The 17,966-nt window shown below is 37.6% G+C and overlaps 1 protein-coding gene across 1 annotated transcript in view; it reads right to left on the bottom strand.

Moving 5' to 3' along the window:
* Positions 1–17,966, bottom strand: part of Prex2 (phosphatidylinositol-3,4,5-trisphosphate dependent Rac exchange factor 2) — a 262,087-nt gene that overhangs the window by 77,084 nt on the left and 167,037 nt on the right. The window contains exons 26-31 of the mRNA XM_090338918.1: positions 13,108–13,287; positions 11,671–11,765; positions 10,607–10,689; positions 9,812–9,902; positions 7,872–8,000; positions 1,384–1,425 (exon numbers count right to left, since the gene is read on the bottom strand). Coding sequence (XP_090195044.1) covers positions 1,384–1,425; positions 7,872–8,000; positions 9,812–9,902; positions 10,607–10,689; positions 11,671–11,765; positions 13,108–13,287 — 620 coding nt within the window. The remainder of the gene's footprint in view (positions 1–1,383; positions 1,426–7,871; positions 8,001–9,811; positions 9,903–10,606; positions 10,690–11,670; positions 11,766–13,107; positions 13,288–17,966) is intronic.

Genomic DNA, 17,966 nt, shown 5'->3' with positions numbered 1-17,966 from the left:
GAAATTGAAAGGGATCACAAAAGCTAATGGGTTGGCCACCAATGGAAATGACTTTTTTTCTTGACTCTCTGTGACTATATTCTTTATATATTTAGGCCAAATTTAAGTGTTCATTCAACTTCAATATCAAATCAGGTGGATGAAAATTAACATTCACTAGTTAGTTGACATGATTCACTCATGCAGTTATAACTGGAAATTTCCTTGTGTGCTAGATTATAGAGACGTCAGTCACTTCCTCGCTTTTGTACTTGAATACAATTTTGTGAGTTAAAGAGTACCAGTCAAGGTATACTGGCATGTTCCTCTAGTCCTAGCTATCCAGGATACGGAACTGGAAGGAGTGCTTGCACCCAGAAATTTGAGGTTACCCCAGGCAATGAGAGACTTCTCTGTTAAAAGAATAAATAGCAGAAGAGTCTCTATGTCTACCCTTGTATCTGAGTCTTCCAGTTGTGCACTAAGGCCAACAGAAAATCCTGGGCTCTTGCTTTCTTCTGGAGCTGGTCATTTTTACTTATCTTTTATTTAAATTTTTTATTATAAAGGTGACATACAGAGGGGTTACAGTTCCTTAAGTCAGGTAATGAACACATTTCATTTTGAACAGTATTATCTCTTCCCTTGTTTCTCAGGGTTTTTTTTTGCCCTTTTGACCCTTCTCTTCCACATTTTGTGTATTCATTTTCAATCTAGTGGCTAATAAGTAACACTGCTGCATTAATTCTTTGTTCCCCCTTATTAATATATTTATATTTAACATATAAACTTATATAAGACAAAAAGTATAAAAATAAAAAGCAGTGTCAAAGGAGGGGACATAAGAAGTAAAATAACAAAAAACCCTCTTATTTCCATTTCTTGGAGTTTATTTACATAAACATAATTTTATATGCTCATATTCACACAGATATTAAACCTTTATGATCCTTTCCTAAGAATATCCTCCTTCGGTCTCATTGTGTATTGAATGTTTAGAATTCTGTTTATCAGGTAGGATGGATGGCCATCCATAATCAAGAAAACATAACAGATTCTGGTGGGATGCAGCCAAAAGAGAACACCACTACACTCTTGATAGGCATATAAACTTCTTCAAACACTCTGGGAAGCAATAGGGAGATTCCTCAAAAGACTAAATATAGTGCTTCCCTATGACTCAGCAATCCAATTGTTGGACATATATCCAACTGACCACCACCAGACCATACTAAAGTTACCAGCACAATCATGTTCATTGCAGCTTTGTTTACCATAGCCAAGATATAGAATCAAATTTAAGGCCCTTTTTGTGCTCCCCCACATTTCCCAATGTATACTATAAGAGTTCTAAGATCTTGAGCCACAATTGCTTCAAATTGTAAAAATAAAGCAGAATACTACCTGAATATTCAAGAAGAGCCAAAAGCATCCTACACTTCACCTCTGCAGAGAGAAAACACATCAGTTAGTGGCTTGTTCTTTTTAAGCTACATCACATGTTAACTGGATAGCAAAAGATTAGTAAAATCTTAAATAATTAGGAGTTGGGGATAAATAAATGAATAAAGTTCCATTTGCTTGACAGATTATTCTTATCTGCTTAGATAACTACTGCCCATTGGCCAAAACTCTGAAATATCTCCAGGTTCTGCATTATATGGGTAGAAGGAAAAACCTTTCAAATCCTACCAACTCTGAAGGTTCCTTTCAACTGTTTCAGACTGCATTGTGTTCTCTAAACTCCTATAGATCATAGTCTATGTTTGCTACTATCATTTAAACTTTTATTATTTTATTTTATTTTATTTTACTTTGTCAGTCATGAACCTTGATGAACTCAGAGCCTGGGCTATTTTAACAGTTTGAGTCATAACTTCACTTCCAGTTTTTAGAGATGAGTCTCATAGCCTTTCCTGCTACAGCTGGCTTCCAACCACCATCCTCAGATCTCAGCCTCACAAAAAGCAAGGATTATAGGAGTGAGATACCAGTACCTGGCTTATTCAAACTTTTAAAGCCAAAGGTATATATGTGTTCTTGTCCTTTCCATCCCATATGAGCCAATCAGGTACATGATATGTGTGTTAACTCCATACTCATTGCTATTTGTACAATGACTGATTTGTCTTTCTACTTCCAACTAGGATTTCAACAGGTAAGATTCGAAACTTACAAAGTTCCTTCCCAGGGCACAATATTATGGAATGAAAAAGAGAATAAGAAATATACTATTTTAGAAGAGTCCATAATACTAACAAAGAGACAGGACTAACTGATTAGAAATGTAGGAAAGACTTCAAAGGACATAAATTTCATAAGCAAAGCTGTAAGAATAAAAGGATTTCAGAGACAAAATAGTACCTTAAAGTCATGATCAGAAAACTGACTGATCTATTTAAGAGAACTGCTAAATGTCTATGACTTTTGACCACTTCAGTTGTAAATCATAAGATCTACCTTATTTATTACATAGGCATATGTAGAAAAAATAAATGGTAATATGTAATAAAAGTCTTTGAAAGTTGGCCAAGAGTTTGGCCTAGTGGTTAAAGTGCTTGCCTAGCATGCATGAAGACCCGGGTTCAATTCCTCGGTACCACATACATAGAAAAAAGCCGGAAGTAGTGCTGAGGCTCAAGTGGTAGAGCTCTAGCCTTGAGAAAGTCCAAGGACAGTGCTCAGGCCCTGAGCTCAAGCCCAGGACTGGCAAAAAAAAAGTCTTTGAAAGTTGTTTAAATGCTATATATATACCTGAGGATTTATTATTCTAATCTAGATTTAGTTGAAGCTGGCATACAATTCTAAGTACTTCATGAAATGTTTAAAAAGTTGAACTCTCAGGGAAGAGGGTAGGTATGGAAAAAGTAGGAAATAGCATTAGTAAATGAACATAATACAGAATGAATCACAAATACCCAACCATCCAACATAAAGAGATTTTATTACATCATTAAAAGGCTGATGTCAGGTTCTGGTACTGCTACTCAGGAGGCTTAAGTCTGAGAATTGTAATTTGAAGCCAGCCTGGGCAGAAAAGTCTATGAGAATTCATGTCCAATATATTCCTCAGGGAAAACCAGAAGGAAAACCAGATGTGGTTCAGATGGTAGAGCACTGGCCTTGAGCACAAAGAGGCTCAAGGATCTTGTTCAGATGCTGAATTCAAGCCCCAGGACTGGCCAGAGAGAGCAGGGAAGGGAGAGGCTAAGATTGAAGTACAGTTACAAAGTCCCACTGAAAATAGCTTCTATTATCAGCAGAATGTTTCTACTTCAGCAACTTTTCAACATCATCCCCCATGTCTGCTACAGAAGGTATTTCTTTTTTTATATACTTTTTATTGTAATTAATAGAAGGGTTACATTATATTTGCCAGATAGAAGGTACATTAATTCACATACATTGATACCCTTTCTCATGTCTTGGTCCCCATTTCCATCCCCCCCCCGCCCCACCCCTCATCTTGTTTCCCCCCCTTCCCTATCCAATTTCAGATAACCAAATACAAATATATCCAATATATCAGATAACAAAGTGAGATACTGTAACAATATGAGATAATCAAGGGACAGCAAAAGAGATGAGAGATAACATAGTACATTAAGGACAACAATCACTCATTATATGGCTTTTGTTTCTATATCCTAGAGGTCCTTTCATTTAGTGTCATACTATATGGCCTTGTGTATCTAGGTTTTGCTCTATTGCAAATCTCTTCTAGGAGAGCCCAAGGTTTCTACTGATTATGACAAATGAGGGAAACCATTGAGCCTATCTTCCTTTGAGTGTGGCTTATTTCACTTCATATGATTTTTTCTAAGTCTTTCCATTTCCTAACAAATGGGGTGATGTCATTCTTTCTAACAGCCGCATAGAATTCTATTGTGTACAAATATCACATCTTGTTGATCCACTCATCAACTGAGGGACATCTGGGTTGGTTCCATATCTTTGCTATGGTAGTGCTGCAATAAACATCATTGTGCTAGTGGATTTAGTCTGTCCTTGTTTCTGGACAATTGGGTAAATGCCTGGTAGTGTAATTGCTGGGTCATAGTCTTTTGAGGAACTGCCATACTGCTTTCCATAGTGGTTGAACAAGTTTGCACTCCCACCAGCAGTGTAGTAGTTTTGATGAAAACTTTAAAACCCTGAAAAAGGAAATTAAAGCAGAACTGAGGAAATGGAAAAAACCTCCCATGTTCCTGGATCAGAAGAATCAACATTGTGAAAATGACAATCTTGCCAAGGGCTATCCACAAATTTAACACAGTACCCATCAATATCTCAATGTCATTCTTTAAAGAAATAGAAGAGGCAATCCAAAATTTCATATGGAATAATAAAAGACCCCGTATAGCAAAAACACTTCTTAGCAGAAAGAACAGCGAGGGAAGAATTTCAATACCAAACTTTAGACTCTATTACAGAGCTATAATCATCAAAACAGCTTGGTACTGGCACAAGAACAGGCCTGAAGACCAATGGAATAGAAGTGAGGACCCAGATATTAAACCACAGACCTATGGCCACCTAATCTTTGACAAGGGAGCCAAAAAATAGAATGGAAGAAAGACAGCCTCTAAAACAAGTGGTGCTAGAAGAACTGGATAAGCACCTGCAGAAAACTAAAGTTGGATCCTTCTTTGTCACCCTGCATTAGAATTAACTCCAAATGGATCAAAGACCTTGAGGTAAAAGCTGACACACTGAAAACTTTACAAGAAGGAATAGGAGATACACTAGACCTCCTTGGCACAGGTAGAAACTTTCTTAATAAGGACCAAGAAACACAAGAAATCAGAGAAAGGCTGGATAAGTGGGACTGCATTAAACTGCAGAGCTTTTGTATGGCAAAGGACATAGCTAGTAAATTAATTAGGAAACCTACAGAATGGGAGAAGATCTTCACCAACCACACAACGGATAAAGGCCTCATACCTAAAATATATCAACAGCTCAAAAAATTGAATCACCCCAAAACTAATCCCCAAAGAAACAACCATCCCATTAAAAGATGGGCCAAAGACTTAAAGAGAGTCTTCTCTGAAGAAGAAACAAAAATGGCCTATAGACACATGAAGAAATGCTCAACATCTCTGGTCATAAAAGAAATACAAATCAAAACAACTCTAAGATTCTACCTGACTCCAGTTAGAATGGCCAGGATCAAGAAAACTAATAACAACAGATGTTGGAGGGGATGTGGCCTGGAGGGATCACTACAGAACATATTTCTAACTCTTTCCCTCCTCCATCTTTGCATTAACTAACTTTCCTTTTTCTTTCTCTACATTTGTCCCAATGCACGCATCGTAATTCAAAGTGGTCCATCTCTTCTGGTTCACCTAAACCATCATTTGTTTTCTTAAAATATTGTGTTCATAGTGTCATCACTCAGCTCTGGAATATGAGTGTAAGGTTTTCTAATAGGAAATAACCACATGAATGAGGGAAAGAGTTAGAAATATGTTCTGTAGCAGACATGGGGGATGATGATGAAAAGTTGCTCAAGTAGAAACATTCTGGTGATAATAGAAGCCCATAACTTAGCTGAGAAATAAAATGAGAAACAATGACTATCTTAGTCACAATCAGACCCTGCTGAGTCTGCTACTTTCTCTGCTCTATACTTGTAATTTTTTGCAAGCTATAAATGTATGAGAAAATAATGTTACAATTTTTGAAGCATATTTTAACAATCCTTCTTTAATAAAGGCCATGGATTTGCAACATTTTCATTCCCATTTAGAATATATTGCAGGTGATATTATGAAATCAGAGACTCAGAGATATTCCATCTGTCTACATAAGCCATGAAATTCTGGCCTGATGGTATGATCTCAACTTTCCAGCCAAGACTAGACTATGTATTAACTCACTCACTACATGATGACAATTTGGGAAGTGGAATAAAAACTTCTTTAAAGAGAATAGAACAAAATTGGTTTAAGCCCAGGAGATGACCTGTGGGCACTTCCATAAAACAAACAACTGATTTCAAGGATTCAAACGGTACTGCTTGTACACAGTATAAAAGCAAGCCATACACACTTACCACAAAATGGCACTTTGCTCTCTCCCTGAGATTGTGCCCTGGACTGAAGCAGTGAGGGTAAGCTTATCATTTTAAATGACTCATTCAACACAGTGACAATGAGAATTCTCACCCAAAGAGGAAACAACATTTCACTGAAACAGAATGAGCAATGAAACTCTGCAGAGCCTCAGCTCTCAGCACACCTAAACCACCCACATCTCGTGATCAAAAAATTCATGATTCTATACCATCCAACCAAGATGGGTATCTAGTTATCATTTCTATGACTGCTACTCAAAAGTACTCTAAAATCAAATAAAATTTCCTGTTTTTATTAACAAGGAAAACTCAAAAGATGATGAAAATGAGTACAGATTTATACTTTCTGGCAGTGTTAGGAAACTAAAAACTATCTTCAATAACAAAAGATATATACTTCAATTCCCTAAACTCTGTTTCTGGTCTTTTAAAAAAATTCCACTCAGCATTTTTGCTATTCACCATTTGGGAGGTTTTTTTAATTCAGATTTTTCACTGAACATGATGTTGCCAATTGTCACAGGTAATTGTGAAATTCAGTCCTATAATAAAAATACTGCCAAAAATTACTATTGTGAAAAAAACAATATCTCATCACACAGTATCATTACTGTGATTTATTTTGGGGAGAGTTCCCTATCTACCCAGATGTCTTCTCTGATCTTAAAGGATATCTAAGAGGTGGAAATTGAGCTCATTTCCATGTAGAAGACTATGGAATCACTATGGACTGTTTAATCAGTGTCTCATTTTCTAAGTGAGGAGGCGAGGGCATAAAGGAGGAAAGTGACCAGATAGACTCCATCATGTATAAGGAGCTGAACTTTGTCAGGAAAGTATTCCACTCTTCCTAATTTACCCAGAAATTTATTGTCATCGTGGTTATGCTAGATTTCTGCTGGATACTGTTCAGTCATATCTAAATGCATACAGATGACTGAGAAATCAAGTGGAAAACTCGGGTTAGATATGTTTCCCAACCTTACCACTGCTAACATTTTGGGCCAAATGCTTCTTTGTTGTGACAGCTGGCCCCTTACATTTAGAATTCTTAGCAACATCCCTGGTGTCTCTACTCTCTAGGGGCCAGCAATACACTCCCCACGGGATAGCCAAAAATATCTCCTGACCCTATTCACCTCTAGCCTAATGTCGGAGAAGACAACAGCCGAGTTGGACAATTTTAAAGTTGCAAACATTGCTCATTTTATGTTTACTATCCTAGTTATTTTAGAAACTCTCCGTCTTTTCTACTCAATAACTCCAACCTCAAACCACATTCAGCTGGACTCACTGGAGTTTTCTCCATGCCCTGCATCTTCAATTTACAGGTCGTGCCAATGACATGATACCATGTAAAAAATACCATGAAAATTCATCGCCATCAATAGAAATGAGCATGTCTAAAAGAAACCTATAAAGTAATAATGCAATCTAGGTAATTGTTTTGTGATAGATTCACAAATGAGTTTTTTTATCCCCCAATAGAATTCACTATATCTTTTTATGAACCTTGTATACTATGGTGTTCTGACAGTTTCAAATTAAATATCTATGTTCCATGTTCCACCTGTCTTTTTAAGTATGAAGCCTATTTTATTCCCTCAGAATATTGCTCATGACAACCCCTACAATGCGTAGGCTCTTTCAATAGTGTTTACTCCTCCTGAATCTTCTACTCATATCACTTCTTCTGTCTTTTCACAATGAAACACCACACAAAGAAATTAGGCATTATGGGATTTCTCATGTGAATGGGTTTTTCAATAATGATTACTGATATGCAATGCTCTTTTTTTCTCATGCTGACCTTCCACAAATTTTCTGATGCTTTGAGCGAGAGCTCGGACACTACTGGGAAGATTCCAAGGGTCTTGCTTGAGGTGAAGCCTCAGCCTTTTGGGACAGCTCAGCTTTGCTTCCATTTCCTGTTGAAATTCTAAATAAAGATAGAAAATCATTCATAATTCGCAAACACTTAAGCCCATCAGCTTCAAAATTGTTTCTTTACCACTGTCATCTCAAAATAATATTGTAAGGATAAATTTTGGAGCTAATTCAGAACAGAAAGTTTCTTAAACATAAAGTCAAACATTATTTTTCTTACAGATGTTCCAACGAAGAAGCAAATCTAGTTGGAAAAAAGTTTTCTTTTAAATCCTAAATTGGATGTGAGAATATGATAGCTTTATATCCCATTTTGCTTGAATACCCATTTTCACCAATTCACATTCCCAGGTCACTTCCACCACCCCAGATACAACTGGGTAAGTATTATGCTTGATTCCAGATATAACTGGGTAACTAGTATGCATGATTGCAGCAAAAGCAACTTAATACTTACCTTTGATTAGTATATATTTGCTTCGCATGGCCTCTATAGATACCAAACATTTTAACTTTCAACAGGCCTTTAGAGTGACTTTTTTTTTTTTGCCAGTCCTGGGCTTGGGCTCAGGGCCTGAGCATTGTCCTTGGACTTTCTCAAGGCTAGCACTCTACGACTTGAGCCTCAGCACCACTTCCAGCTTTTTTCTATGTATGTGGTACCGAGGAATCGAACCTGGGTCTTTGTGCATGCTAAGCAAGCACTCTACCACTAGGCCAAACTCCCGACCCCTTTAGAGTGACTTTTGAACAACTATATTAATTTTAACATATTCATAAATGATCAAAGCAGAAGCAGTGAATAATTAAAGCACAAATTTTCATCTTATATATTTTTTGTTTCATGACTTTTTTTAAAATTTTTTATTGTAATTAGTAAAAGGGTTACATGATATTGGCCAGATAGAAGGTGTATTAATTCACATACATTGATACCCTTTCACATGTCTTGGTACCCATTACCCTTCCCCCCACCCCCCTGTTTCATGACTTTTGTCTATTGCCTTCTTTTTACTGGTATCTTTTTTTTTTTGCAGTTTTTTTTAGTGTAATTAATAAAAGGGTTACATGATATTTGCCAGATAGAAGGTGCATTAATTCACATACATTGATACCCTTTCACATGTCTTGGTCCCCATTACCCTCCCCTCCACCCACCCCATCTTGGTTTTCCCCCCTTCCCTGTCCAATTTCAAATAACCAAATACAAATAAATCCAATATATCAGATAACTAAGTGAGATACTGGAACAATATGAGATAACAGCAAAGGAGATGAGAGATAACATAGTACATTAAGGACAATAATTACTCATTATATGGCTTTTGTTTCAATATCCTGGAGGTCTTTTCAATTAGCTTCATACTATATGGCCTTATGTATCAAGGTTTTGCTCTATTGCAGATCTCTGCTAGTAGAGCCCAAGGTTTCTACTGATTATGACAAATGAGGGAAACCATTGAGTCTAATTTCCTTTGAGTCTGGCTTACTTCATTTAATATGATTTTTTCTAAGACTTTCCATTTCCTAACAAATGGGGTGATGTCGTTTTTTTCTGACAGCAGCATAGAATTCCATTGTGTATAAATACCACAACTTGTTGATCCTCTCATCAACTGAGGGACATCTAGGTTGGTTCCATATTTTTGCTATGGTGAATAATGCTGCAATGAACATTGTTGTGGTAGTGGATTTAGTATGCCCTAGTTTCTGGATGGTTGGGTAAATGCCAAGTAGTGGAATTGCTGGGTCATAGAGGAGCTCTATGTTTAGCCTTTTGAGGTACTGCCATATTGCTTTCCATAGTGGTTGAACGAGTTTGCACTCCCACCAACAGTGTAGTAGACTATTTTTTATTATTACCTTGTAATCCTCGAGCTGGAGTGAGATACTTGGTTTGCTCAAAGGCCCTCACCACAGCTTGTCCTTTCAGGAGATTGGTAATTGAATCCATCTATCAATAGCAGAATTGTAAGCATTACATACTTTTCATAAAGAAAAAAATGTACATTTGGTAAAGTAATATTTCATAAAGAAATAACTGGCCTAGTGCTGCTACCTCATGTCTATAATCCTAGCTTCTCAAGTGTGTGAGATCTGAGGATCATGGTTCAAAGCCAGTCAGGGCAGGTAAGTCAGTGAGACTCTTATCTCCAATAAACTACTCAGAAAAAAGCACAGGAAGTAGCACTGTGGATTAAGGGGTTGAGTGCCAGCCTTGAGCAAAAAGAAGTTCAGGGACAATGCCTCGGCCTAGAGTTCAAGTCCCATAACCTTCACAGCTGACAAAAAAAAAGTAGAGGGACAAAGTAGGCCTTCTGATTCTAGTACCAAACTTTTTGTTGTTTTTGTCAGTGGTGGGGCTTGAATTCTGGGCCTGGGCACTGTCCTGAGTTCTTCATTTCAAGGCTTGTGCTCTACCACTTGAATCACAGCACCACTTCCAGTTTTCTAGTGGGTAACTGCACATAAGAGTCTCACAGACTTTCCTGCCAGGGCTGGCTTAGACTGTCATCCTCACATCTCAGCCTTCTGAGTAGCTAGAATTACAGGGATTAGCCACTGGCACCCAACTATTATCAGACTTAAAAAAATACATTTGGAAGCTATATTTGACACTGTAGTCTATAGCAAAGATCCATAATTGTTCCATCATACCTGACTGAAAAGTTGTTCAAGGCAACTGTGTATCTTGTCCTGTTTATCGTGAGAAATGCGGACATTGAGAGGAAGTTCATCACCTAGATGAAAACACAAGAAACCACAGTCTTCTCACAATAGGTGAAAGATAAACAATTCCCAACCAGTTCTTCACCCATATCAGTTCTCATGCTGAAACAGGTATTCTGAAGGCTTGGGTAGCGCTTCAGAGGTCAGATCGTCACTCCTAACTGTACCAACTCATGTCAATGGTACTTTCAAATGGCCTATTGTTCTAAAGGCTAGAGTTGGAGAAAGCTAAGTACTTGAAAATTAAGATTTATCCTCACTGGATGGAAGCCTTCTTTACACATCAAAAGAAGATAGTTACAAGCTGTTAGGGCAATCACTATGCTTCCTCAGAACGTCTCTTCCATCTTCCACATATACGGGTTGTTCAGATACTTCTGCTGCAAAAAAGAGCCTCCACAATCCTCACCTCACCCTACCCTAATCAACCATTCATGGTGCCTTAGGAAAACTAGCTTCCTGTGTAGTTTCATAGTGGTGACACCTAAAGATCAGAACATAGAGGGCAAAAACTGGTTTGCTCCTTCAAGTATGTATGTGTGTGTGTGTGTATATATGTATGTGTATATATATATATATATATATATAAACCAACTCTCCCTCTCCACATATTTAGGCATGGGAAATTCACTTTACTTATTTTTTTTTGCCAGTCCTGGGCTTGAACTCAGGGCCTGAGCACTGTCCTTGGACTTTCTCAAGGCTAGAGCTCTACCATTTGAGCCTCAGCACCACTTCTGGCTTTTTTCTATGTATGTGGTACTGAGGAATCGAACCTGGGTCTTCATGCATGCTAGGCAAGCACTTTAACCACTAGGCCAAACTCCCGGCCAGGGAAATTCACTTTATAGAGCACATAACACAAACACACAACTTGGGTGGTGATCAAGAATGAAGTTTATGTAAGTCACATGGATCCAAGAAACCATTTCTCAAGGTATCGCCCATAGAATTGACTTCAGATAGCACAGACACAATAGTCACCTACACACCTGAGTCCATTTCATCACTGTGGAAGTAGGAGCTGCAATGGCTGCTACAGATGCTGGTAAAGGAAGCAATGGAGTTCCTGTTGCTGTTGCAGTCACTGGGAAGAACAAGATGGTGTTATAATGGGTTTTCCCAAATCGTTCAGCTGCCTCTTACTATCTTAAACTTGTGCCAGTTATGTTTACTGATATAATTCATACAAACTATGAAAAAGATAGACCTTTAAAGTTGTTTATTGTAAGTAAAATGTATTTCATTTTTCTTATGTCATCCAAATGAATCCTAAGCAAACTTTTTTATTAAATGTGTGCTTATAAAACTAGGACTCAGATCACACATAAGACTTTGCATCATTTATTTTGCCAACAGTGGTTAGATCATTTTCTAATAGACACAAAGTCCTGTTCTGTGGTTTCTTCCATCTGTTTCCGGTAGCTTCTGTTATAAATTACGGGCGACACTCTGAGCTCTCTCAGGAGATATCTTGTCTGCCTCCATACCCAGCACAACACTAGTAAGTCCTTGATAATCCTGAATACCCAAGGAAGAATGGTTTGAATGTTTGTGTGTGACCATAAACACAATCCACATTCAGAAATATTGTAGGAAATAAATTATTTTTACCTCTCAGAGTAAAGATAAAAGACCTAGTTAACTTTAAATTTACATTCAGAATCTCTGTCTTAGCCTAGTGGGAGAGTGGGAGAATAATTTTAATTATATGATAACCAGAACATAAGGTAAAAAGCATTTTCAGATATAATTTCCCACTGGAGAGAAAAACCATGGATTTCTAGTTAAGTATGCTGGTATTTTTAGAAGCTAAAAGTAAATAAAATGGTAAAGGTGATTAATCTGTGTGATACATCATTAAATCTTTAGAAATAATTAAAATGCTTTGGTGACAAAAAGAAAAAGTAAGATAGAGGAGTGATTTCAAAAGAAGCCAGGGAGTTATACCACCTACTCTCCAAGGTAAATTATGTGAACCCGATGGACCACACCATCCTTGTACATAAAATGCAGTTACTCTCCAAACTCTCCCACTTACGTGGTAGGAATTAAAGTGTATTTTTAAGGTCACTTATAAGTTTGATTTAAAAATTTCTGAGAAGAATAACTTATTAATATACATTTGCATAATATTTCCCATCATACAATCAACAACTAATTGATCCTCAAACCTTTAGTTTTGGCTACTCAGAAGGCTGAGATCTAGGGACTGCTATTCAAAGCCAGCCTAGAGAGAAAAGTCCATGAGACTCTTGTTTTCAACTAATCACCAAAAAGCTTCATGTTTCGGTATAGCTCAAGTGGTAGAGCACTAGCCTCGAGCAAAAAAGCTCAGGAACAGTGCCTAGGTTTCTGAGTTCAAGCCCAGTGACTGATACACACTAATTTTAAAGACCTTTTTCTCAAATGCAGAATGAACCAGTTACCTGTAGGAGTCTCTGTTGCTGATGGTGTCATGACCTGAGTCTTCCTGCTCATCCCCTGCCACGTTGAAGCAGACCCGTTTGCTGTTTCTTTCTCCTCTCTCATTGTCGCTGTCTGTTGGTAGTACACACTCTGAGGTCTGATGCTCCAATTTAGGAGAATATGTTATTGAAGACAGAAGACTGAAATGTGATAGTAAAAAGAAGTACACATTTTCAAATCCACCGCCACAAATAGCTACCTTATTTATTTAATATCAAACATTTCTAAAATGTTTTCATATCTCACACCATTTATTTCTCTTATGTAAAAAACTGAAAAAGAAAGTATTGCTTTTATAGCCATACTCTGGTGGTTTGCTTACTTCTGTAATCTTACTAATCCGAAGGCTGAGATCAGAGGATAGCCAACCCTAACAGAAAAGTGAAACTTTTATCTCCATTTAACCAGCACAAAGCCTGAAGTGTGGTTCTAGCCTTGAGCACAAAACAAAACAAAACAAAAAAGCATGCAACAGCATGAGGCCCAGAGTTCAACTTCCAGTTTTAGCATGAGCACGCGTGCACACACACACACACACACACACACACACACACACAAGGACTGGACAAAGTTGAATTCTATTTTTAGTTTATAGTAAGAAATAGAAGCAGGACATGGTATAGTCAGAAATTCAACAGTATTTGAACCCATTTATTAGGACTTGTTATTAGAACAGTTATAGTAAACTCATGGCACTTATAATATGAGAATAGCTAGCTAGTCCACAAGGTTGTAGTGGGAATGAAATGTGAGCAGTACACCCCTGGTTCATAGAAGTTGTCCTTTCTGCCTATCTCACCACCACTCCTCTATCAAGACAACACTTGAGAGCTAAATATTAAAAGCAAACACTCAGTGTGCTTCAGAATCCTTGCAAGTTCACTCCAGTATTAGAAACCCATAGATCCCTGCTTTTCGACATTCTCGTCTGACAGGGAGAGTTTCTTATCATCAGTCTTCTCTCTGCACACACAAGAAGAATTCCTGACCATACTGACTGCAAGAGGCTACACAGGGTCACATCAACACGAGGATGGGAGAACGCAAGGCCCACTCCAAACTCACTGGCAATCCAGTCAGAATGATATGCCCTTAATCTGTCCAATTTAGCTCAATGCCATCTGAAGACGAGCTGCTGTAAGGCCTGAGGCAGGCAGCTTTTTCATAATTATTGATCCTACTACCCTGAGGTTTAAATGAGTGGCTGTACATTGGGGATTCTACAACTATCTAATTCAAAATAAGGCAAAAGTTAGCTGTGTGCAGATGGCTCGCACATGTAACCCTGGGCTCTTCACGAGTCTAAGATCTGAGGATCACAGTGTGAAGTCAGTCAGGGCAATTAAGTCTTATTTCCAATTAACCATAAACCACTCAATAATAAGGGTGCCATAACTGAGCAAAAATCACTAAGATGAGGGGCCTGGAGCGTGGCCTAGTGGTAAAGTGCTTGCCTAACATGCATGAAGGCCAGAGTTCAATTCCTCAGTACCACACACAGAGAAAAAGCCAGAAGTGGTGCTGTGGCTTTAGTAGTAGAACAATAGCCTTGAGAAAGCCCAAGGCTCCGAGTTCAAGCCCCAGAACTGGTAAAACACAAACACACACACACACACACACACACACACACACAAATCTAAAAGAAAAAAAAAGGAAAGAACTAGGCAAAAGTAAATTTAGTTTTTTATTATTTCATTATCAAAAAGCAAACTAAAAACTTGGGAGGGGAATTAAACCCTATTTAAACCAGGAGTCCATGTAAGCATCTCAAACCAACAATTACCTTCTCTTTTACTAACTACCTACGATGTTCAGTTCCAACCACTGGCACATATTTACACTCATTTCCCGTAGTAATGTAATGGTTTCTTTTTTATTTTTAAGATTACAAAAGTTGCTTATATTTCTTACACATATTCCTGACCATCAAACCAATGGTAAGTGTGAAATAAATATTTGTTAAGACTATTCACTTAAACATATTTATTGCACCATGTGTTCTTAGTACTGTGAATGTAGTACAAAGCACACAATGTCTCAGAATTCACAAAGCATAAATTCAACTGGGAAGAGACAAACAATGAACAACTAAACTTTACAGTATATTAGGTGGTAACAAATGTAAAGAATAGAAATAAAGGGGGGGAAAAAAGGACAGCAGTAGGGCTGGGCCTGAGATATGGCTCAGTGGTAGAACTGTTGCCTAACATGTACAAGGCTCCTAGCACTAAAAGAGAAAAGACAGAAAAAAAATCACAGACAATTTCAAATGGTGAGGTCAGGGAAGGTCCTCTGTGAAGTGACATCTGAATACTATTTTATCATTATAATTTCTAGACATCAGTGAAAATTAAAGGAGCTATGTTACATTGCTCAAGGCTCTATGAACACCTTCAGTAACTGAAAACTATGAATTATTTGAAATATAGTTTTTCTATTCTGAAAAAATACTTTCAGGTCTTGTAAGATATATTGTAATATTTATTCAGTCTTTGTACCCAAAAGATTAAAACAAGCTAACTCCAATTACCCAAGCTCCATACTGCACAAACCGGTGAACTATGAATACAAAGAAAGATACACGGGCATTCTATTTATGCAAGAAGTCCTTGGTGCATATATATATATATATATATATATATATATAATTAGGAGGTTTATTCAGTTTGTTCAGAGTTACAAGTATTGCAGTCACATATTTGCTTTTCATTTTAAACAGATTCAATCATGCTTGCACTGACCCAAAGGGAACTAGGTTTTTAGGTTTACAAATTAATGATCGGGAACCTTGTTTCCCAAACCATGCTCTTGTATGAAATCTTTAGACCAGAAAATATCAAGGTATATAATATGCCTTGTGCATGCAAAAGTATTCTCATTTGCTTTTGCTCATATACTATATTCAGCTACCTATCATCAATCCTTTAATTAAAATTCTAATTAGCACCCCATTCTAGATCAATTTCCTCTCATTATTGCAGGTTAGCATTTTTGTGCACAGTACATTTTATCTACTGCATTTTTAAATATCATTATAGCTAACAACCATTGAATTTCTTTGCAAGGCATTATACTACCAAATAGGTATAAGTTCTATATAGTTTTTAATATTAAGAACACAAGTTCTTAATAGTGAGTAATTTATTATGATAATGGTGATAAAATATATTATTAGTACCCCCATTTATGAAGGAGGGTGTTAAATACATTTGGAAAATTAAGCAGAGCCTCCTTTGTTTCCTTTAGATCAGTATATATATAGTGAGCTTTGTAGATAGATTTATAGATATAAGTATAAAATTAGATTTATCTTAGGGTCAGGTGTTTGGCCTAGTGGTAGAGTGCTTGCCTAGCATGCACAACACCCTGGTTTGATTTCTCAGTACCACATACATTAAAAAAAAAACTGGAAGTGGTGCTCTGGCTCAAGTGGCAGACCACTTGCCTTGAGAAAAAAGCCCAAGGACAGTGTTCAGGCCCTGAATTCAAGCCCCAGGACTGGAAAAAAAAAAAAACAACAGATTTCTCTTATATGCTAGAGGGATTAGGATGGTCTCACTGTGGCACAATCCAGGAAGACAGTCCTCTAACCCCTGAGCATAGACATGGCTCTGTGCCCTCCTTTATTCAACACAACGTGAGTGGAAATAACAGAGGTCATTTCTACGTAGAAGCCTCTAAGTCAGTGCAAAGGCTGCCCTGGTTATTTCTCTCATTGAAAATCGGAGCTGTTTCTGCTCAAAGAACACCTTCCTGCAATTCTTAGAATAATATAGGACACCCAGTGGCCTAAAATGGACATAGAGAATGAGCACGAAAGAAACCTTTGGGCTGGGAACATGGCCTAGGGGTAGAGTGCTTGCCTAGCATGCACAAGGACCAGGGGTTCGATTTCTCAGTACCACATACATAGAAAAAGCCAGAAGTGGTGGTGTGACTCAGTGGGTAGAGCGCTAGCTTTGAGAATGCCCAAGGACAGTATTTAGGCCCTAAGCTCAAGCCCCAGGATTGGCAAAAAAATAAAAAATAAAATAAAGGGCCAGGAGCATGGCTTAGTGATAGAGTGCTTGCCTAGCAAGCACAAAACCCTGGGTTTTCTGTGTACTACGTACACAGAAAAGGCCAAAAGTGGTGCTATGTCTCAAGTGGTAGAGCACTAGCCTTGAGAAAGCCCAAGGACAGTGCTCAAGCCCTACGTTCAAGCCTCAGGACTGGCCAAAACTAAATAAATAAATATTAAATTAAATAAAAAAATAGAGAAACCTATGTTGTTTATGAGTATGAGATGTTTAGACTTTTGTAAACAATGAAGGAGATAAAAGCACAAGTGGCATATAGAAACTATGGAAAAGGAAATAAGGAAATGCATGTAATAAGTAAATGCATGTAATAACAGAACCCTACACAGCACAAAAGAACTGTGGTACATATTAGTTCTTATAATCTGTGCCTATATTTTTACATTTACCAGAAAATAATGCTTGAGGAAATTTCAAAGGTAATTCTTCCACTAATCCCACTACTCCTGCTGAGCTCCCGGATCACTATCTGATGAGCTCAGTTTGCTCATCACTAAATCCTTGGAGCATCCAGTCCCTGCAAATAGAGACTGTCCCCCGAATCTCCTATCTTTCCCATCCTCGAACCCTCTACATTAATTTCTTTCCAAGGAAAAATCACAAATCCTCTGAAAAATCCTATCAAAGGTTTAGAACTACTCATGAGTTATTTTCCCTTTTACTCATTTCTGCTATCTTCCTGTCATTACCAGGAAATAGTCCACTAGAAGAAAAAGTATTCAGTTTCCCAAAGTGAAATA

Source organism: Megascapheus bottae, chromosome 9 (assembly GCF_031878675.1).
Source record: "Megascapheus bottae isolate mThoBot1 chromosome 9, mThoBot2.hap1, whole genome shotgun sequence".
Lineage (NCBI taxonomy): Eukaryota > Metazoa > Chordata > Mammalia > Rodentia > Geomyidae > Megascapheus > Megascapheus bottae.
This window is presented reverse-complemented; position numbering and strand designations above follow the sequence as displayed.